Source organism: Musa acuminata, chromosome BXJ2-1 (genome assembly GCF_036884655.1).
Source record: "Musa acuminata AAA Group cultivar baxijiao chromosome BXJ2-1, Cavendish_Baxijiao_AAA, whole genome shotgun sequence".
NCBI lineage: Eukaryota > Viridiplantae > Streptophyta > Magnoliopsida > Zingiberales > Musaceae > Musa > Musa acuminata.
The window spans coordinates 30239048-30261280 of record NC_088338.1 but is presented as its reverse complement, the minus strand read 5'-3'; the positions used below and the strand labels follow the sequence as shown (position 1 = coordinate 30261280).

Sequence of the window (22233 nt, the reverse complement as noted above, 5' to 3'; positions counted from 1 at the left end):
TCCTTGGCACAATAACCGCTCTTCTTGGCCCGATGCCCGAGTCCACTGCCCGAAGCCTTCTGTCGATACGTCGACCGATCTACCGGCTCGACGTCCAATCTTCTGACATGTTCCTCCGGCACAACATGATTTTCCTGCTTTAACTGTCTCATCCTGATCGAGGCATCCTGCGTCACTCAAAACGCAGATTAAATCATAAACATATATCAAGTAGTTTCATCATCAAAATACGAGATTCAACAAAGTGGCTCCAATAGCATGAGAGCGAGTGTACACATGCAGCCCACCTGCGGTTGCTTAGGGCAAGGGTCCGGCTTGCCTCGTCTTGCTTGATTCGTCACGATGCTTTGCCATGGCGAAGTTGCGAAGTTCCTTCGTCACTCGCTTGAAGTGCTTGCTCGCTCTGATACCACAATGTCATGGACTTAGCTAGAATTGCCTAAGGCATGAGGCACCCTTGTGGCAAAGACGCGAACTTAGCTTACGTTGCCTAAGTTACGAGGCACCCTTGTGGTAAATACGTGAACTTAGCTTGTGTTGCCTAAGTCGTGCTTCGCCCTTGCGATTTGCGTCCGCAAAGATCAGCCAACTTGCAACCTCTCATAGGTCCCGAAGGACTTATAAAAAGAGAAAGTTGATTAGTTCGAAGAATGAGCGATGGACAAGTTCCGATGTCTCACGAAAAGGGGAAGCTTTACAAGCAATTCAGCGAGCACCTTGCATGCATAAGAGAAAAGAGGGAGAAAGGGAAAACAAGGACTTTAGAAGATTGAACGAACAGCTACAAGTCCACAAACAACTGCTCACCGGGTGCTAGGCGCGACAACAAGTTTTCGTCAAGGTAACTTGCGAACTTGCAAAAGATTATTCAATGCCCGACACTATACCGAAGCCACATCCAGTCTTGTGCCACCCGGGTGGTTCCAAGGGGCTGAGATGACTAACGTTTTGGTGAGCGAAAGCGTACTGCAGAAAACAGCCCATGACACACGAAAACGGAGATGTTTTGGGGCTATTTTGCTCGGTTCGGTGAGCTGTCGTTTTGTAGTATTGAAACTTGTTCAAACTTATATTTTTATAAGTAAAATAACTCAAAACCAAGACAAAACATGTTGCCAAGCAGCTGTACATGTAGATGAGAGCGACGAACGGTTCGTTGAACGGAGTTGTTGCGGGTGCGTGACGACCGTTCGTGACAAAGAGGTGCATTGTAACTAGAGCAGAAGATTAAAGATTCAGCAAAACCGAGAAGATATAACATTCATAAAGGTTTCAACAAGGACGTCAAAAGAATAAATGGGGAGAATGTCATAGACAACTTTGTACAGAGGGTGTTCGATGTAATGTTTTTGTATATTCATCTTTTAGTTTTATTCATTCTTTGTATAACATATAGTGGACTTGTAGTAGGTTTGACAATTTCATTTTGGTTGTTTTAATCCTGTAAACATAAGTTGTGTGCACTTATCACATAGATGTGAAATTATCAAAAATCGACCATCCAAGTAGATATTTTTTTAGGTTTTTTAGCTTCATACAATAAGTACATAATATTAGCCATCACAACACGAGGAGCTACCCGGGTGGACATGGCTGGATAAGCCTTTAGGGTAATGTCTAAGATTGATTTATTATCTTGTTCTACAGTAATATTATGTGAGTACTTATGAGGACTTTTGATCACAACGGATCATTGTGGACCTTTTGTCGTGCGATCGCCTCGTTTGAAAAATTTATATTTGTAATTTACATTATGTATCAAATGTTTACTAAAATATCTATTTATGAAATTATAAATTAAATATTTTTTTAATCTATCTTCTCTTTTATAAATTTTTAAAAATCTAAAAAAATTAATTAGACTAATCGAATAGACACGTAAGAAAATCATATGATTTGAAATTAAATCAATTAAATCCCTAACAGTACGACGACATCTGTGATCAGTAGAGTGAATGGCACCATAGAAAGGAGCGTCAACGAAACGCGGACCAAGTGTGGGCCAGCGATCGTCGGGGATATCGAAATATAGGGCAATAGAGAGCACGAGAATAAAAAGGATTCTAAACAATGGGCTCCCGTAAATAAACCCCCCTCTGCCTACAAGACGCGCCACCGATCTGACCTATTAATCACCAGTCACTTGCCTCTCCGTAGCACCAAAACTGCGTCGCGGCCCTCGCTCCCACTATCGCAAGAAATGGCCTTCCCTTGGCTTAAACCCCGAAACCAAAACCCTCCGCCATCAATCCCCGCCAAACCGAACCCCTTCCTCTTCACAATCCAATCTCACCTCAACGCCTTCTCGGATGCCTCTTCTTCCCTCAAAGCCCACCTCGATTCCGCCGTCGAAACCCTTCGAAACCGTGCGCGACGGGCCGTCCTATCTGGCCATCCCCACTTGCCCTCGCCGCCACCCGGACCGCCCCCACTTCCCTGGGCCCGTATCTCCCCAGCCGGATGCAGCGGCGTCCGGCGGTTCGACCTCGCCATGTCGACGGAGGTCATGGAGGAGCGGCTCGCCGGGGTGCCCGTTTACGCCCTCAGCAACGCCGCGGAGGAGTTCGTGCTCGTTTCCGGTGTTCGCACTGGGAAGAGCCTGGGACTTTTCTGCTTCAAGAAGGAGGACGCCGAGGCTCTGCTGGAGCAGATGAGGTCCATGAATCGGGACATGCGGGAAGGGTCGAAGGTGGTCGCCGTTGCCCTCAATAAGGTCAGAAGATTCTCGACTCTGCATGTTCGGCCTTGTGGATGTTCGTATGTAGTTGATGGGATCTCCATGTTTTTCATTTCGATGGAAAAAAATTTCTTGGTCATTTTTGTAAATGCTGGACATGTTGCCATCTCTTCTTCAGCATAAATGTTTCTTTTACATCATTAACATCGATCAATCTCTGTTTGCCTTTAAAGTACACCTGCATAACATGTGTCAAATAAAAATTTTCAGGTGATTTACACCTCTCTCTGTATGTCTCTCCTACAGAGCATGGATGCATACACCGTGTAGCGATGTGACAAGTTGTATTTGTAATGATATGCCAAATTTCGAAAAGTACCCGTGCTTCATGCAGGATTTTTGAAGATATGAATGTTCTGAAAAAAAATTGACATTTTTTTAGAAGGTCAGAATTCATATTTGTAGCAAATATGGAGAAGTAACAAGGACTTGTAATGAGAAAAATAAAGATGAGATAATGAGCATTTAATAAAACCTTAATTTTCAGGAATTACCTACTGGTAGTGATAGTATATATGAGCTTTAATACATTAAAGAACCATCTAGGCAGTACTAGCACTGAACACAATTTCAGTATGGCTATGGTAAATATTTTGAACTCTTCTTGTGTCACAGTTTTATTCATCTCTATCTTATTTGTATTAATCAAAACCCAAATAATCTTTGATTGCTCAAACTCTATCCCTAACTAGACAGAGAATGACTGACCACTTCTCTAACTTAGACACAACATCAGATCATCCAAAATTTCTATCTAGAAAAAGTATACGCCAAAATATCTTAGTTAAGAAAATCAAGAAGACCACTTTCAAATGAAGATGCGACCTAGCCTAAAATTGACTGGATTTCAACTCTTTTAGTCACATTACAGTGGATCTTTTCTTGTGTTTCATTATGTTGTTTATTCTATTATGTGCTATTAATAAAAAAAGTGATTGTTTTGTCTTATGTAACAAGCTTGCAGGTTTTTCAGCTTAAGGTTGATGGAGTTGCCTTCAGATTTGTGCCAGATTCATCACAAGTTGCAAATGCGATAAAGGTAAGAGCTCGCTAAATCTTGAAAGTGATACTAGATTTAATAAATTCAGTGTTGTGAACCTTAGCTAACGTGATCCAAATGCTCAAGGCCAAGGTATTACACATTAACAGTAGGCCAACCAATCTTTCAATATCTCCAAGTGTTTGGAATGTTGTAATCTTTTATGCATGAATGCTTGATGACAATGTCATCTAACCTGAGGAGATATCCATCCTGATGCACACAAGGTGATGAAAATCCTAATACATGCTAGCCTTCAATGAGTGCTTATAGAGGTTGCTTGATATCATTTCTGTCACCATGTTAGCCTCAATGAGGGCTCATAGAGGTCAATTGATATCTTTTTTGGTCAAATAACTTGTGTGGAGCTGACCTTTGCTGATTAGTCCAAAATAGTTTAGGTTTGTTTTGCAATGTCAGTTGGGTTATACATATACTGGTCTTATCTTTAATTGGAATTAAGGTGTCACAAGGACCTCATCCTTGCTTCTATAATATTCTTCACTTTCATTGTCATCTTGTTTGCCTTCATTGTCATCTCATCTACAGTTAGAAGTCTATGTTTTTGGTGTTACTCTCGTTTAAATTGTTTCATCCTTGTGTGTTTAAACCAACCAGTTTTTTGAGTTGACCAAATCCTAATAAACTATTTGAACTCGGACTAAAGTTGATATCAAATATTAGCACAAATAAATAGGTCTGGAATTTGAAATATATGATTTTGCACAACAAATTAATGCTACAAATCAAGGTATGTAATTTCGAATAATACTGTCCGGTACGGGCGGTACGTACCGGTCCGTCAGCTTACCGGTACATGGACTGCTCGTTACCGGACGGAACGAGATATATATATATATATATATATATATATATATATATATACTGAGCGGTATACAGTTTCGTACCGTACCGAGCGAACGTCGAAACTCCGGTACGGTACGAAATTGCATACCTTGCTACAAATGATAATTGCTAATATAGGAACAAATGGGATTGAAGTTGAGCAAAAGTTTCCTATTTTATCGCTGTCCTGGAGTCTAGAATCTGTAAGGAAAAGCAGCTGTTCCGTTCTTTATGATTTCATATTGTTCGGCTGTTAAAAGTTGTCAAATTCTCATGTCAATAGTCTAATAAGGGTTCAACTGTGGCTGGTCACCTGCAGTCTGAAAAGGCAAACTTCCGACTTGCAGAACAAGTCATTCCAAAGCCCATATATCATAAGATTTCTGTTGACTCCGAGCTGGACAGAAATGAATTGCAGATTTCTTATCAGCCTCGATCTGATGGGGATTGAAATGATCTGCTGTATTAAACAATCAGATATACAGGAAAGATGATTATTATGATTTTGTATTCTCTAGAATATTTCTTCATGTGTTAGTGATTGATCTCTATAAGTAGGATTCTTAAATTGGGTTAGATTGTCATTTCTGGATATGAAAGCAGACTGCCATAACTTTTTTTTGTGATGGCCAGTCCAGCACTATTAACTTGCAGCTTACAGCCATAATTTAGATCTTTCATTTGATATGAAATCTCATTATAGCTTTTTTTTGTTGCAATGTTATCATGGGTTGGATTGGTGAGCTACTTGAATCTATCATCAACTTAGGGAGTGGACACTGAGAACTGAAGACCTTGCAACAATGATTCTATCTTGGGATGAGATTCACATAGCAGTGACAATAATGACATTTGGCTGCGAGTTCCAGTTCAAGTCTATTGGTCGGGTTGTGTCCCAATCAAATCAATATTATAGCCATGGGTTAAGAGCCATGAGTTCTTTTCCTAGATTTATAGATTTTTCTCTAATTTTTTGAAGTTTTTTGGGAAGAATAAATAGATAAGTACAAATACATATATCTTAGGCTAGGATTCTCATCTTATCTTAATTTTCTGGTAAGATGTTGGGATCTAAATTCAATATGTTATTAGCTAATTGTCATCCCTAAAACAAGAATCAGATTGGAATGGGACAAGTATGACAACATTCCATCAAGTCAATCCTTTGTGATAGAATAATAAAGATTATAGTCTGGAAAAGAAGGAAAAAAAGCAAACATGTTCAGCAAATTATAATCTTTTCTTTGAATCATTTTGCTAATATGAGTACGAGTACCTTTAGGATTCTTTAGTGATGTATCGATTCATGATATTTCATTAATGAAACTGTGGGTTTTTATTTGGTTTGATGGTCATGTTCATCCTCTTCTCCTTGTAAGATTTTTTCAGCTTCTCCCCTCATACTTCATTATGTCATATTTTGTTCTATCAATATTCCATTTCCTCTCTTCTTTCTTCCTTTCTCTAGGTTTTTTTGTCTTTTCCTTCTCACTCTCCACTCTTTCTCCTCTTAGTTTAGCCCATGTTTGGAGAAGAAATAGATGCGTCGGAATGATAAAAGTTTTGGCTAGATATATCAAGAGAATCTTAATGTGACACTTTTTAATTGGTCTGGTCCACACCCTACAGGATGGACCTAAATGATTGTCAGCTCTTCTTGATGAAATTTGATGGGCACAATGTGCTTGCAACAAGCAAATAATTGGTATACTTGACTGCAACAAATTTAAGGACCAAAGTGAAGTTACCCCTGTGGCTTAAGATGTTATAGTTTATTTCTGGCTTCTTTTTTCCTGCGTAAACAAATGATGATTTAAGAGCTTCAACATTACTACAAGTTAATACAAGTTGGACCCTGATATATTAGTTGGAAGATGTATGATTCATATTTGTGATGGACAGTTAATAATCATGTTTGCTTGAATCTGTTTTGTAGGTGAAGGAGAATGAAGGGGATCCTGTAGATGATTTTCCTGGAGTTCCAGTTTTTCAGGTTCTAATGTTTTTGCCGTTAATGTCTTGTTAATGTCGTTGACATGCAGCATATTCTTCAGCTGATGTCTTTTTGTGTATTGGCATGAGTGGTTTTCTGGTTTTCTTGATGGTATCTAACTATGTGTTTCTCTTGATCTAATATATGGTAGAGGACATCGTAGAAAGTTTCTATTCTGTTTCTTAGACTTTGCTATTTTCCAGCTCATTATCAAACTCTATTTCCTTGTTTGTGCTTTCAAATAGTCAACCTCACAAAGGTGGTCACCATTTTTCATAATTTAATTTCATCAGTTAGATGCATAATTTTATCCAGAATGTATATGGCATAAGTTTCTCAATCAACGTTGTGCACCTTCAACTTAACAGTGAATTAACAGAATCATATTTTATTTATTCTTCTCTGAACCATAAAAAATTTTGAGTGCATAATATTTCTTACTTCATTTTGCTCAAGTACATTTTAAACTAATATTTTAAGACATCTAAGAACCTTTAGTGAAAATTTTGGATCTCTCGTAACATCTTGATCTAGAGATATTATTGATCGGTTATGTCCTAAATAGATCTTTTGCATCTTTTCATTTTTGAGTTATATATTCTTGCATTTCACTTCATAAAGACCTATGAAGTTGCATATTCATTAATTTTATGTATATTCAAAATCGCTTCATAAATTTTATTGAGTTGTATATTTTTTTGTATCAATTTTGGATCTTCATAAAGCCTTCTTAAGATGATTTTGTGGATTAACAAGCTTGCATAATTGCTTTGAGAAATGTTGTGAATCAGCAAGCATGGTGTTTACTAGAATGATATTTATTGAAGGACTCTCGGTGTGAAAATAAGTTTGTATTGACAAGTTTAAATTAATTTCTAGTCATATATTTCTAGTTGAGTAGTTCTAAACTTAACCTTTAAATTAATTTTAAGGGATTCACAATGAGGGCTTTTCGACCTTTTTGACCAGGGTTCGAGTGGCTAAAAGTGTCTTTTTGCATGTTAAGTTAAACTGCATTTGTTAATCCTTCTGGAACACTAATGAAAGCCTTGTTGCCGTGAGCCATTCATTTTTTTAGGATGGATCACATATAGATTTTGTCTGGAACATTTGTGAATGTGGAGGACTTAATCACAGAATATTCATGATGTTTTTTTAGGATTATATGTTGAATGTTAATCTTAAACTCAAATAAAATTTGTGCTTGTATTAGCCACTTGATTATGCTTGTGAGATCTAATGAATTCTCAAAATTAATCTTAGACTTCAAAATAAAGGATATCTCTCATTAAAATTTTGTATACAAATATGAGTAGCATCATGATCTGACCCTTTCATTTCTGATGGAAATGTTTTGCAGTTAAAGAATTTGAAATACTGAATTATACGACCAAAACTTTGATGCCTTACCTTGTGACTGATGTTTTTTCTATTTTGGCATTGGTCACGATTGTTATTCTTGTCAATCGTTCACAAAATGCCAATCTTGACAGCTTGTTTCTTGATGAATAAATTGGAGAGACTTTGGGAAGCTCAGAAATTATGCTTCTGATAGAAACAATACAATTTGTTTTACACATCAGAGAAATAATTTTGGAAATACTCTAGATTGCTCTCTATCTTTTCTTTGAAATAAGAATATATTGATGAATTACTCAAGGATTACGAACTGAGTAGTTCAGGGGTGGTCAGAAGACCAAAAAGATGGAGTAATTACAGTTATCCCAAAATTGGCAAGCTGATGTGTTACACCATTAGATGACGCCAAAGGTGTGAGAGAATCAGAATGTAACTTGCATGAGAAAGTAGGAAGACGATGCCAAAGGAATTTCCAAATGAAAATTTGAACTTTAGGGGCCACTTTTAGATGCGAAGCCATCTTCCACTTTGACCAAATCTCTTCTTGGGAGATCATTCCCCTGCTTAAGCAATTATAGGGACTACTTACCAAAAGCTTCCACAAGGGTTGAGGGTCCAGTCCCATGTCACTATGTTGTTGAGAGATGTATAGTGCATATATTGTCGACAAGAGAGTGATGAAACCAGTGATTTAAAAAGTGCTAGGCGCTAAAAGGCGCCACGGTCAAAAAATGCCCGAGGCGCTAGGCGCTCGCTCGAGCGAAGTGAGGCGCTAAAAATTAATAATATTAAAATTAATAGTATTAAAATCAAAATAATGGTGTTATATTGTATACAGTTAACAATATACTGTATATAGTTAACAGTATACTTTCGATTTCAAAAGAGGAGAAGCAAAAGAGAAGAGAAGAGTGTAAGGGAAGACCGAGGGTGCTGAGAAAAGCGGGAGCAGCAGCGGTAGCGGCAACAGCGAGCGACGACAGCGGCAGCGGTAGCAGCGAGCAACGGGAGCGGGAGTAGCGAGCGACGACAACAGCAGCGGCTGCGGGAGCGGGAGCAACGACAGTGGCAGTGGCAACGGTAAAAGTGAGTAGCGGCAGCGAGAGCGGCGAGCTGTCACGGACAAACTTCTCAACAAGATGTTGGATGTAATGCTTATGTCTGTCCGTGTCTTTTGGCATGTTCATGCCTTGTACAGAATGTAAAGGGGCGGCCGAAGGCTTAATAGTCCCATTTTAGTTGGGTTGGTGGCCTCTTTAGGCTTGTAAATAAAGGTTGTGTCATGTGGACACGTGCGAGAGCTTTTCGGTCTGTAATGGACCATTTTACCCTTTGTTGTGCCACTGTTCAGAGCTTGTAAAGTCTGTTTGTAATTTGCATTGTCTATGAAGTGTTTTTCAGACATGTTTGCTTGTGGATCCCGATTGAGGCGTTCTCTTTAACCCGTTCTCTCTTTTGTTGGTCCTAAGGGACAATGGGAGGCTTCGGGGAGGCTGACCTTTGCGGACGGACGCGCAAGGGTGCCGCACGACTTATGCAAAACCAGCTAAGTCCGTGTCATATGGTATCAGAGCGGGACAAGCACTCATAGAAACACTTGACATGCAAACGTGGGGGACCTAGCGGGGCTGCGTTGAGGGCAGTCAGCACACGCGCGACCGTTTGAGGGAAAACGAGCATGGAGATGTAGGGAAAAGAGTCGCTCAGAGGAGCGGGCATCTGAGATTGGCATTCGGAGGAATGGCCAACCCTTCGCGCAAGAGGCACCACGAGAACAGGCAAGCTTGGAAGAATTTGGAGCGCACAAAGGTTGGGATGGCTGAGTTTGAGCTACGGCTCAACGTTGACAACTATACTTGATGGTGCTCTAGGCAAGCGAGGCGCTTGGCAAGAATGAGACCATGCAAGGTGGAATGAGTTGCTCAACGACCAAAAGAGTTATGCAAAGCTCACAGAGGTGAGGGGAATTGCTAACTCGAAGAATTTGGTACTCATGCAAGGGCTTGTATGCGGACGATGGAATGTTCGTGGCCATCCCAAGGCGACCGAAACTCGGCGCCATGGAGCATTGAAACTTTCTCTTCGGCATGTGAAGGATACGTCCGTCGGAGGCTAAAGTGTGCAACGAGTTCAGCATGTTGCTAGGCCTTGAGGGGTGCAGCGGGGGCTGTATTGACATGGAGTCGCAATCTAGCAAGTGCGTTTGCAGGAGGCAGAACAGTGCACAGTTTGTTCAGCAGATCGGAGTAGTCCAAGGGGATGGTGGTCTCCGAAACGAAGAGAGATGTTGCTCCAACGGGATAGTTATCCAGGAGGGATAAGTCCCGGCTCTCCAGAGGGAGAATCATGTGAGACGGACCTCACATGTTGAGGAGGAGTACCTCAACAAACAACAACTCCACGAACCTCGATGGACTGAGCAAGCGGCGAGGAGTTGTCGCATGATCTCGCTTGAGAGAATGCATTGGTGGATGCATTGCGAGACCAAGTGGGGGAGCGACCTAAAGCAACTCAAATGAAGGCACACTTGGAGTCGATATGGAGATCGGACTCAAGGGAGGGCTGACCCGTGGAATGGTGGGCACGAGGGCCACCATCGACTCAATGCGAAAACGAGGAGCGGAGCAACTTGGGTGTAACTTGGCAAAGTTCCCAAGCCGCATGAAGGGAGCCAGCAGAGAAGTTGGAACATGGAGCAGAGGCACAGTGCTTTTCTTAGACAGAGGTCAAGGACATGAGCTCTTGCAGAGGCAAGAGCAGGATCATGTTGTTCCATGGGTCCTTCATTCTGACGGAGTGGACTCATCTTGCATGGTGCCAAAGACGAAGGGAGCTTCTGGGCACATGCACCTTATCTCGGAGGAGCATTTGATGGAGGAACTAAGGCGACTCAATTTGCGGAGGCGAAGTTGGGTTCAGAAGGCCTTAGCATGGGGCAAGAGGACGCAGAGGCGGGTACTCTTGAAGAATATGCCACAGTGTTGCCATTCGAGTTGCTAGGAAGGAAGCGGTGCGCAGCGGAGATTGTGCTGGTAGGGGCAGAGGCCCAGGATCCAGACAATGGTGCACAAATTACAGTGAAGTCGGTGGACTTCGGGAGCTACTAGGCGACGGACTGTCCTAGAGCGGTGCTTCATCTAGGTGTGACCCAGGAGTGGGTGGATGAAGGTTGATTGCCAGAGGAGTGAACAAAATCGAAGGTGGAAGGGACCCTGCGATGTATTGGCAGAGGCCACACATGGAGGGTTCACAATTCGAGTTTATTCCACAAGGATCAGAATGCAATGGAGATGTCACTAGGAGGCGACATGGTGCAGCGGATCGTGGTGGAACAGTTCGTGGCAATGCGATACACACAATCTGGTCCCGTGAGGGATGAGATCATATGGAGGTATGATCGGGAGCTACTGGGAGCTCCGCTTTGGTGAACAACACGACGGCAAGAAGGGCTATGGATTCAAGGAGTGAAGGTCATGGTACCGCAGAGGCGGGTCTTCCGGGCGTGCACCGAATTTTGCATCGGATGAAAACCTTGGTCATCAGCATATGGGGGCTGGGTTCCACCAAGGGAAAAGTTCGAATGCAAGTACCAATGAGTTCCATGGGAGGGACTTGATCATGTAGAGGTATGATCGAAGCAGCTGGAGAGTTGGACTGCTCCAGAGCTCATATTCGCTTAAGGGAGCCCGACAAGTCAGAGGACAAGGTCGAGTAAGCGAACGTTGCTACCAAGGAAGCTAAGGAGAACAGAATTGGTGCAAACCCTACAACGCGATGGCAGAGGCCATGCATGGGAGTTGCAGTCTGTCTTTCCATCGACCAAACAGACTGCTTGGAGAACACAGAGGTGTTGAAGCAGGGGGTCGAAAGGGGCGAGGAAGCGACGATGAGTCCAGAGGGACTTAGCTACCCAAAATCAAGCATCAGTTAGAATGGAGGTGGACTCAGAGGAGTGCCACGGAAACATATCTACTGATCGTGAAGAAAAGGGATGCAGATGCGAGGCGACGGATAGTAGTGCCATGGGCATGGCAGCGCCATGGTACCGCAGAGGCGGGACTTCCGTAAAAGTCATTGATCCCTTGCTCTCATGGAGGGAGAGCGCTTGGTCGTGAAAGGGGCCGAGGAGGTGGAGTATGCAGAGGCAATCTCCAAGTACCGAGACAAGGCTGAAGGGCAGAGGCCAAGAAACTTCGTAAGACCGGTGTCAACAAGTTTCTCATCAAGATAGCTGTAAGTGAAGGACTTCGGGTCATGCAAGAGTGCACGACCAAGGAACGAAGCAAGCAGTACGCGGTGCTGTACCTTTGCTACTCAGTGGAGTAGGCGGCAGGGTTGATGGAGAAGACGGTACAATCCCAGAGGCGACCTCATCTATCAGAGAATTACTCCAAGTTGGGGTGAAAACTTCCCGCATTCCAGAAGTTCGATGGCATTGAGAAGGTGAATCACAGTAGCTAACTCAATGCAAGGAGTGCAAACACTTCAAGTGCTTCAGAAGTGTAAGCAAAGAGCAGGCGAAGGCCAGTAACCAGCTCGATGCATGAAGTACAACCTTGAGGAGGCGGGCGAAGTCAAGTAACCTTTGCCTTCTCAACTCTCAAGAGAATGGGCGAAACCGAGTACCCCAATTCTCTTATCTATCCAGCAGAGGAGCTCTGCACAAGTTCAAAGACCCTTCGAAGATAATGGAAGACAATAGTTGTCAAATCCTCACCAACGGTGATCAGTGCTTACTGAGAGTAGATTGTCCGCTTCATTTCCCAACGAAATGCCAATCGAAAGCGGAAGTGATGCGAACCTACTTGGATGTGACAACTAACTGAAAGAAGAGTCAATGAGTAGATTTTGTGGAGGAAGGACCAAAAACTTCAGAAGTTTGCGAGGCGATGCTCGTTAAAGCTCCAACAAGCATCCACCCAGTTCAAGTAGCATGTGGAAATTTTGAGAGACTGGCGCAGTAAGGATGGTCTTTTCCTTCATTTGGTGGATCCGCAGGAATCAACGAGGATCAACACAACTCAGCCAACCCCACACCAGAGTCAGAGTCATTGGCGAGTTGAAGCAGCATGGCGGATCAAAGGTTCGACTACTCAAAAACAGCAGCGGAGAGCAACTGGGAGCCAGGAGGCGCATTGCAGCTGGAGCGGAAGATTGAAGACTCAGCAAAGGCGAAGAGTTGCAGTGTTCACAAAGGCTTCGACGAGGACGTCGAAGGGATAAGTGGGGGAGAATGTCACGGACAAATTTCTCAACAAGATGTTGGATGTAATGCTTATGTCTGTCCGTGTCTTTTGGCATGTTCATGCCTTGTACAGAATGTAAAGGGGCGGCCGAAGGCTTAATAGTCCCATTTTAGTTGGGTTGGTGGCCTCTTTAGGCTTGTAAATAAAGGTTGTGTCATGTGGACACGTGCGAGAGCTTTTCGGTCTGTAATGGACCATTTTACCCTTTGTTGTGCCACTGTTCAGAGCTTGTAAAGTCTGTTTGTAATTTGTATTGTCTATGAAGTGTTTTTCGGACATGTTTGCTTGTGGATCCCGATTGAGGCGTTCTCTTTAACCCGTTCTCTCTTTTGTTGGTCCTAAGGGACAATGGGAGGCTTCGGGGAGGCTGACCTTTGCGGACGGACGCGCAAGGGTGCCGCACGACTTATGCAAAACCAGCTAAGTCCGTGTCAGAGCGGCAACAGTGGCATCGGTAGCGGCAGTAGCGAGCAGCGTGAATGGTGAGCGGGGTTAGGGTTGGGGAAGTCGCGCCGATATCTAAAAGGTGCTTTAGTTGGTTCAATCGAACCAACTAAAGCACCGGAGACTGAACCAGCGGACCAACTAAAGCGATTGAACCAACTAAAGCACCGGAGACTCAACCAACGGACCAACTAAAACACCGGAGACCGAACCAGACCTAAACCGCTGGTTCAGTCGCTTGGTTTAACCCAGGCGCTCGCCTGAAGCGCTCGGCGCCTGGGCTCGGGCGAGCGCCTAAGCGGCGCCTCTTTGAAGCGCGCCGCCTGGAAATGAAGCGAGGCGCCTGGGCCTCGCCTCGCCTCGCCCGAGCGCCTTTTTAAATCACTGGATGAAACAAGGTGAATAGCGAAGAGGTGGACTAGGTACCTTCTTGTATACGATCAACACATGAAATATGAAACATTGATGTAGGAGGGCCATTTGCAGAAATTTTTCAGCCATGGGTCCTCCCAACAGGAGATTGGGAATAATTCCCAGATCTGATAAACTTTCTAAAACCTCCTTTTGTGAAATGGGTCTGTTGAAAATGGCACAGGAGGCTTTGGAGATTATGCTAGAGGGGGTGTTTCCCTAAGGGTTGAAGGGATCATATTTAGAGGAGAAGACCTTGACCTAGAGTCTATCCTCATTGTTGGGAATAGGGATTTTTTTTTGGCACATTGCTTTTTTGGCTATAGTGAGATCTTTTTTACCAAGACCCTCACAATCCTTGGGTTTAGTAAGGGTTTCCTAGCTAATAAGATGCAAATTGTGATGCTAATAAGATTTTGTTTAAAATTTTGTCGAAGACCCATGAGTTAAGCAGTTTATGCATAGGTACAGAGTTGGTTATAGACTTAATTAGGATAATTTTGCCTTCTTGGGGTAGAAGGCCTTTGTACCAATGTTGAATTTTGTCCATGGCTTTCTCCACAAGGATATGTTGGTGTTATCCCCCTAATCTTTCTAGGGAAAGGTAGGTACCAAGATATTTAAAAGGCCAGCTTCCTTCACAAATGCCAAAGAAAGAGCAGATGTTGTTCTTAGTGGAAGGGGGACAATGTCTGGGGAAGTAAATATCATACTTTCGAGATTGACTTTGAGATGAGTGAGATTGTTGAAGATTATGAGGATTTTGAGGACTTAGGAGCATGATTTTGGGTTAGCTCTAAAGGCTAGAAGAAGAGGTTATCAAGAAAAAACAAATGGGAGATTTGGTACCAACTAGAGTGATTTTACTCATATGAACGACAGAGGAGAGAGGAGATAGGTGACGAAATGATTTGTTGAACAAGGATGAATAAGTAAGAAGAGAAAGGAACCCCTCATCGGATGCATCTTGAACCAAGCCAATTGTTCGTTATTTATGAGGCATGAGAAGGTGGATGAGGTGATATTGGTCGTGATCCAATCAATAAATTATGGGACGAAATTTGTGTCCCTTAAGGTGTTTTTGATAGTGGACTAGGAGATAGAAAGACTTTTCCAATATCTAGTTTGAGGAGAAGTGGATATCTTGCTTTGGAGTAGCTCATAGCGTGGACTAGTTTATTAGCATAAAACAAAAAAAAAACTATCATGGACGATCTTCCCTTTAATAAGGCAAATTGTTCATGACTAACCAAAGCATTCATTTTGGTTTTCAGCCAGTTGGTAAGGACCTTGGCAAAATTCTTGTAGAAAACATCATATAAGGTTATTGGATGAAAATCTTTAATAGGGGTGGCATTGATTTTTTTGGGATGAAAACAAGCCAGGTCTTGCCCTAGCTAGGAGGAATAGTAGCAACAGCTTTGAAATTTACAAATTCAGCATGAGTTTTGGTTTTATGTTCACCAAGAAATTAGAGTAGACTTCAACGATGAAGCTATTAGGCTCTAGGTTTTTGCCTTGGCCCATTTATTGATAGTATTTTGTATTTCAGAAGAAGAGAAGGGAAGGCAGAGATCATTCCACTCGAGGGGATTGAGTTTGGGAAGAGTGGGATAGTTGGTCCAATGAGCAAATTATACCATAGGTTGTTATACCAATAAGCAATTTGAGTAAGGATATTAGGGGTGTTAGGAAAGTCAAGATGATTATCAGTTTGGATAAGATGGACCCAGTTCCTCTTACAGTATTTGCGACTTGGTGGAAATTTTGGTATTTATGTCATTGGTAAGGGACCATTAGGTTTGGACTCTAACCCACCATTTAGTGTAAAGTTATTTATGCAAGGCAACAACTTTATTGTAGTTGCAATGGAGGGAGATCATTTTAGAGTTGATGAGTAACCCAACTGCATCTCCTTTTTCTAGATAAGCAATGATTGTTTTAATGTTGAGGTTCAATTGGGTGCTCGCCTAAGCGCCCAAGCGAGCGACGCGAGGCCCAACTTTATTGTGCTTGGCCAAGGCACGTGCTTGAGCCCAAGCGCCCTCCTGATTCGATTGATGTGTGGGTCTATTAGGTTCCTTGATTCTGGTTTAATCAAACCACCTAGCCCGCATAGTTCAATTGATGCATTCATCGAGCCTAAATGTATGAGGTTCCATGATTCTGGTTTGATTGTATCAGAGTCAACATCTCTTAACCCCCACACAACCCTACATGCATGAGCCCCTACCCCCTTCAGAAACCTAATCGTGGCGGTGTTGGTGTCTTTCTCTCCAATGAACAACGATGACGGTGACATCTCCCTCTCTAGTGAGCAATGACATCGTCGTCTTTCTTCGACGGGCTCTTCCCCTCTCTCTATCTATCTCCTCTTCATCGTTCATTGTCACCCCTCCTTGGACCACCCCACATCTCTCGTGATTTCACAAGATCTTCCCTTAAAAATAATCTAATCAAATGATGGTGTGGCACGTGCAAAGGTAGCCTTAAGTGAGCTTCTTTTGTGCGCAAGGCAAACCTCTATGGTTTCTTCTTTTTACGATAACTCTATCTCTCTTTCCCCTCCTAACAGCACCCCTCTCCCTCCTTATTGGCCTTACCTTCTCCTTTATTGCCCCATGCCTTTTCCTTAATAGCTCCCCTCTCCCTCCTCACCTCGTGTCATCTGTCACTATCCTTGCATTGTTCTCCTGTATCACCCCCCATCGATCCCAACAGCCACCCTCACCATCCTTCGACACGTTCGACCTCGACAACCCCCCTCTCTGTCTTCCACTCTCTAATCCCAATAGCCCCCACTCTTTCTTCCTCCCCGATAGCTACACCCCTCTTCGCCATCTTTTTGCATCTTCCCCTACATCTCTCTGCTTCTTCTTCATCTCCTTCTCTTTGCTTCTCTCTTTCTTTTGTAATCATGTTAATCATTGTTAATAATGGTCTAGAATCTACAAATTTGATGATCATTGACTTTTTAGGGAAATTATTCGATTTTTAATGTTAATCTTTGCTTAATTATATATTTGCTTAATTATTCAATTTTTCCTTAATTATATATGTTTTAAAATTTTAATATTTGCGAGCACGTCATTTCGCTTGGGCTAGCACCTTACACATTTTGTCACCTTTGCGCCTTTTAGTGCCTTTGACTACATTGGGTCCAAGGTATTGTGTTTATTGGATTTATCCCAATTAGCGATGGTGTGATTGAGTTTGTCAACCAAGGGGGTGCAAGTCATGGGTTTGCCCCCCTCTAGTGGGAGTCTCTAGGCTAGAAGTTTTTGCCAAGATTAATAAGTCCCTCCATTTCAAAGAAGTCCGACTCAATTTTAATATTAAGGTGAATATTGTTTCTTCTGGGAAGGTGACCAATCTTGATGACTAGACGAGAGTGATTGAAAGCTATACAAGGAGAATGAGAAACAATAGTGTTGTTAAAAACCAAATACCACAAATTATAGAAAACTCTATCTGCACGAGCAGAAACTCGATTTCTTCCAAAATGATTATTACACCACGTAGAATGATTTCCAATAAATCCAATATCGATAAGATAATTTTAAAAAATGAAATCATTGAAATCCAAAATGGACGGAGTTAAAGCGAAGGGGCACCCCCTAGTTTATTTATAGGACATGAAATGGAATTTATGTTACCGTAGATAATCCACGGAAAATAGGAGGTATCAATTTGAAAAAACAAAGTCCAAAGGGATTTACGAAGATGAGAAATTACACTAGCATAAACCATAGAAAGAAGGTAAGGCGGCTTACCCGATGCTTTAGTGATACGGTTAATTGCTTACCTACTGAGGAAAGCCATAGTGTTTGAAGGAATGAGGCTTTTAGGCCACCAAAATTCCCTAGACCTCCCTTTTGCAGTAGAGAAAGCACCCGTCCAACATTTCCTTAACTTTCGCTCGAAGGGACTCATTCTTGAAGATGGGTCTCAAGCAAGATGACAATATCGAGTTTAAATGTTCTAATATAGTGAGAGAGCATGGTGACACTACCGTTTAGAAGTTCCTTCGTAGTTTCATGAAAATATTGCTAAAGGTCATAAAACTTAAGATGAAGGGAAAGGGGGTTGGCAAGAAATATTTTCCTCCAAAAGTACATTCTCTATAGGTGGGTCTGAAAGGGAGGCAAAAATGGACTCTGAAAATGATGAGACATTCTTCCTTTAACAACCCAAAGATCTTTTTCTTCTTGCTTTTATGTTTTAATGAAAGAGGAGGCATACCATTACCCATGGTTCCTTCTTTTGGATCGAGATCAGCTAGGAGTCATGGACCAAGTTGTTAATCTCAGAACCTTCCTCATCGAGCAAGCCATCGTCCGTCGCCCTCTTGAAGGCAATGGCCATGTTGTCAGTAAGGAAGTCAAATGAGGGTGGCTAGGAGGGGATTGAAGAGGATTGGTCATGCTGTCACAGACTTAGCTGGAATTGCCTTAGTCGTGCAGCACCCTTGCGGCAAAGTCATGGACTTAACTAGATTTGCCTAAGTCGTGAAGCACCATTATACCAACTTCTCGGACTTAGCTGGGATTGCCTAAGTCAGGAAACACCCTTGCATTATTCGCCCGCATAGTGGCAGCCAAGTTGCAACCTCTCTCAGGTCTCATAGGATTATAAAAGAGCAAGTTGATTAGTTCGAAAGCGAGCGGCGGACAAGTCCCGATGTCTTGCAAAGAAGGTAGCTTTATAAGCAATTCAATGAACACTTTGAGTGCAAGAGAGAAAAGAGATAACGGAGAAAATAAGGATTTTAGAAGGCAAAGCGAACGGTCGTAAGTTCATAAACGACTGCTTACCGGGTGTCAGGCGCGATGACAAGTTCCCGTCAACTTTAACGTGCGAATTTGTGTAAACCGATCAACGCCCGGCACTATCCCAAAGCCCCATCCACCCCTATGCCACTTGGGGGGTTCTAGGGGTTTGAGATAGCTGACGTTACGCGTGTGGTTGCAGTCTGTAGAAAACAAGCCATAGCACGCGAAAATGAAGTCATTTTGGGGTAGTTTTGCTTGGCGTGGTGAGCGGCCGCATTGTAGTGCTGCAAACTGTTTTTGCTTACATTTTTCAAGCAAAAACACACAAAACCAAGGCAAAACATATTGCCAAGCATCTGTACAAGCATGCAAAAGCGATGAACGGTTCATTGAGCGAAGATGTTGCGGGTGCACGATGACCTTTCGTGACAATACGAATGAGAGTCATTGGCTTTGGTAATAAAGGGGAAGATATCAAATGTTGGATTGGCAGCCCCTCGTTAGTCTCTAAACTGTTCATCGGTATAATAGCAAAAGGGTTAGAGGAGAATGGACTAGGAACCTGAGTAGTTGGAGACTTACCTGTGTCTACTATCACTGAGGTAGTGGGAAATGTTTTACCGTCAATGCTTAGGGAAGCATAGAAGACCGGGACAGATGGTGGCACACTATTGTTTGCTAGATCTGGCCCCGTTGTTTGCCCCCTGGCACTAACAGTAGAGAAGGGCATCTTGGGACCTGAAGGATCAGAATGATAATCGTGCCCTCTGACAATGGCAGCAGAAAGAGGTGCCTCGGAACTGAGAGAAAAAGGATGATCATTTTGCCCATTTAAGGAGATTGTCCCACACACATGCTTTCTCACCTCCCTAGGGTGATTCATGAGATCCATTGTCTTAAGCAAGACCTCCATTATAAAATTATGGCCAGGTTGGGTCAGACCCTGATGTAAAGTGGAAGATGGGGAAGCATGATTGGGGTTGGCATTGGTTGGCCCTACAACCCGTGGTCCTCTTTTAGACCTGAATCCAAGGCCCATAATCCAGGTCATCTTCAACCTCTAGAACCACCTTGGAAACCTAAGTCTCCTCCATGGTGGCCTCATCCCCCTTATAGTGTTTTGTGGAACTTCAGGGTGGGCACTATGGTGACTGATTTTACCACATCGAAAGTTCTCAAATGGAACTGTGTGGAAGAATTGGATGAAATCATCATTAATCCATAGTCCCTAAAGCAAGGGTTTTTCCAAGGTCGAGGACACACTAGCGAATTTACCCTTAAACCTAGTTAATGTGACCTCATCGAATCTTTAAAAATTGATCAATGCAATAGGCAATTTGGCAAAGAAGATGGGGATTTCAAAGTTCAAGAGGGAGGCCAGTGAATTGAATCCAAGTGGGAGCTTTGTCCACTTGTTCTAAAATTGGTTGGAAACTGCGTTTCCAAGGAATTAGGATTAAGGCCTGACCCTAACAAACCAACTACTCAGGAATACATGCATCATTTCAGTCTCTGAGGAGAATTGAAAGTAGAAAAATCTGGTTGCAAAATCAATAATATGAATCGTAAGGAAGACCCTAGATTTTAGGAAGAGCAATGCAGAGGAAATCTAGTGGTGGAGTTTTGCCAAGAAATTTACTATAGAGGATAGTCTTTCAATCATCACGTGCTGAACTGACCTTTGACGGATCCAATTGCAAGCAGAGGGAAGTTTGGCTTTGGATCTTTAACAATTTGGCTTCAAGAGCAACATCCGACTTCCACATCCTTGCACCTTGAGCACCTCGGAAGACGCCAAGAGGAAGAAGGCGTCTTGGACGGAGGAGCACTATCAAGAGGACAATCCTTGCCAAAGGAAGAAGAGGATGGAGGCATGTGGGAGGAGACTCACGGTGCTGTAGGCAAAGAGGATGAGTGTTCTGTGGAGTCTAGGGGCTTTCTAGGAGGGGAAGGAAGGGTAGGATCAATGGGAGGAGGGTGGAGTGAAGTCGGGCTCCTCGAGGAATTGCCGGAGAACTGGGAAGCAGAAGAAACTCGTATTGCTCTCTATCTTGCCCAAGTTCTTGGTGATGTTGTTGGATAGGCTTATTTGATGTCATTTTTAGACTTCAGGTGCATCCCAATGGTTGCGCAGTAGGGCTTTAGTGTTTGTTTCATCCCTTTCTCGTGTCCTTCCTTTCCGATGGTCCACTAAAAAATGAATTCTTCTCTTGCCAAGAGGGGTAGAAGTCGAGACAAATTCAAAAAACCCTTATGTTTCTATAGGTCTTTGAACTGCAACTTGAGATTCATTTAGTTGGTTTCTGCTTCCAGAGTCTCTGTTTCTGATTGGATGAAGCCTACCATGTTAAACTGATTGTTTACATTAATTGCATTTTGCTCTGAGATTTTTTGGATAGTGATCCATGGTTTTGATGTTTTAGTCAAGGAGCTTAGTCTTGAGGAGTCAAAATAAGAGATATCGTCCAGCTTTCTTCAGAAAGGTTAGTGTTGGCATGTGATAGTTCTTACAGCTTTAGTATGGAATCTGAAACTATTTCATGTACTGCTGTTAAGGAGGACCTGGAAGACTCACTGTCTAGAGCTTCTCGCCAGCAGAGGCAATTAAACCCTGCCTTAAGGAAGGGTGACATTCAGGTACATCTCACAGTCCTGCAACTAGTTTGGAAGCAAAAGCTGCCTTGCCATTTTTACCCCCTTATTTCTATTTTCTTTTTCATGGTTAAGATATGCCCTGTGGTTCTTGTTGTAGGTTTGTGTATTGGAGGATATCATCAAAGCTATGAAGGTACGTCCTTAGGTAGCAGCACATTCGACATACGTTTGTTGCCCTTGGATTGGCTGTCAACACCACTTACCCGCCACATGCAGGAAAGCTCTGCTGCATCGAAGTGGGATGACATTGTGTTCATTCCTCCAGGCTTTAATGTCTCGACAGATCTGACTGAAAGTGCACAGGGATAGAAACGATTGAGTTTCTGATTCCGTAGTTTTGCCGAAGAATGCATCACCGGAGCAAAGAGGACGTCTGAAATGTCCACTGCAACAAGGAATTGTTGATGGGAGGGTGGAAAATGGAAAGGCCTCCAATACCATCGAAGTCTGATCTGTTTTCTGATATAGACAGCTTTCTTTCTCCATGCTGCTTGGTGAGATTATGTTGAGCAGTGGCATCTTTTGTCATTGTTGTGAATGTTGGTTGAAAACATGTTTAGGATACTCGAATCTTGCAGGATATGTTCGTTGACAGTTTGGTGGTGCAGGATTTTTCCTGCCCGTTGCTCTTGAAATTGAACCCACCTTATAAAAGTATGTTACTTATGTCGAATGTTCATCTTCTTGGATCGCCCCAATGTGAAAAAAACATAATACTTTATTATACTATA

At 42.7% G+C, this 22233-nt stretch overlaps 1 protein-coding gene across 1 annotated transcript; it reads left to right on the top strand.

The window, feature by feature from the left end:
- Nucleotides 1–2063: 2063 nt before the first annotated feature.
- LOC103973926 (protein TIC 22-like, chloroplastic) lies at nucleotides 2064–22181 on the top strand. Its single transcript, XM_065093827.1, has 7 exons — nucleotides 2064–2713; nucleotides 3702–3776; nucleotides 6559–6615; nucleotides 21271–21330; nucleotides 21404–21484; nucleotides 21600–21635; nucleotides 21719–22181. Exons 1-7 carry the CDS (start codon nucleotides 2201–2203, stop codon nucleotides 21809–21811), a joined length of 915 nt encoding a protein of 304 aa, XP_064949899.1. The 5' UTR covers nucleotides 2064–2200; the 3' UTR covers nucleotides 21812–22181.
- The last annotated feature ends 52 nt before the right edge of the window (nucleotides 22182–22233 follow it).

Bases quoted from the DNA above. Each gene is read 5' to 3' on its own strand.
- LOC103973926 (XM_065093827.1), top strand. From the start codon at position 2,201: ATGGCCTTCCCTTGGCTTAAACCCCGAAACCAAAACCCTCCGCCATCA. The intron at 6,616-21,270 runs GTTCTAATGTTT...TTGATGTTTTAG, and splicing joins CTGGAGTTCCAGTTTTTCAG to TCAAGGAGCTTAGTCTTGAG. The intron at 21,636-21,718 runs GTACGTCCTTAG...CGCCACATGCAG, and splicing joins ATATCATCAAAGCTATGAAG to GAAAGCTCTGCTGCATCGAA.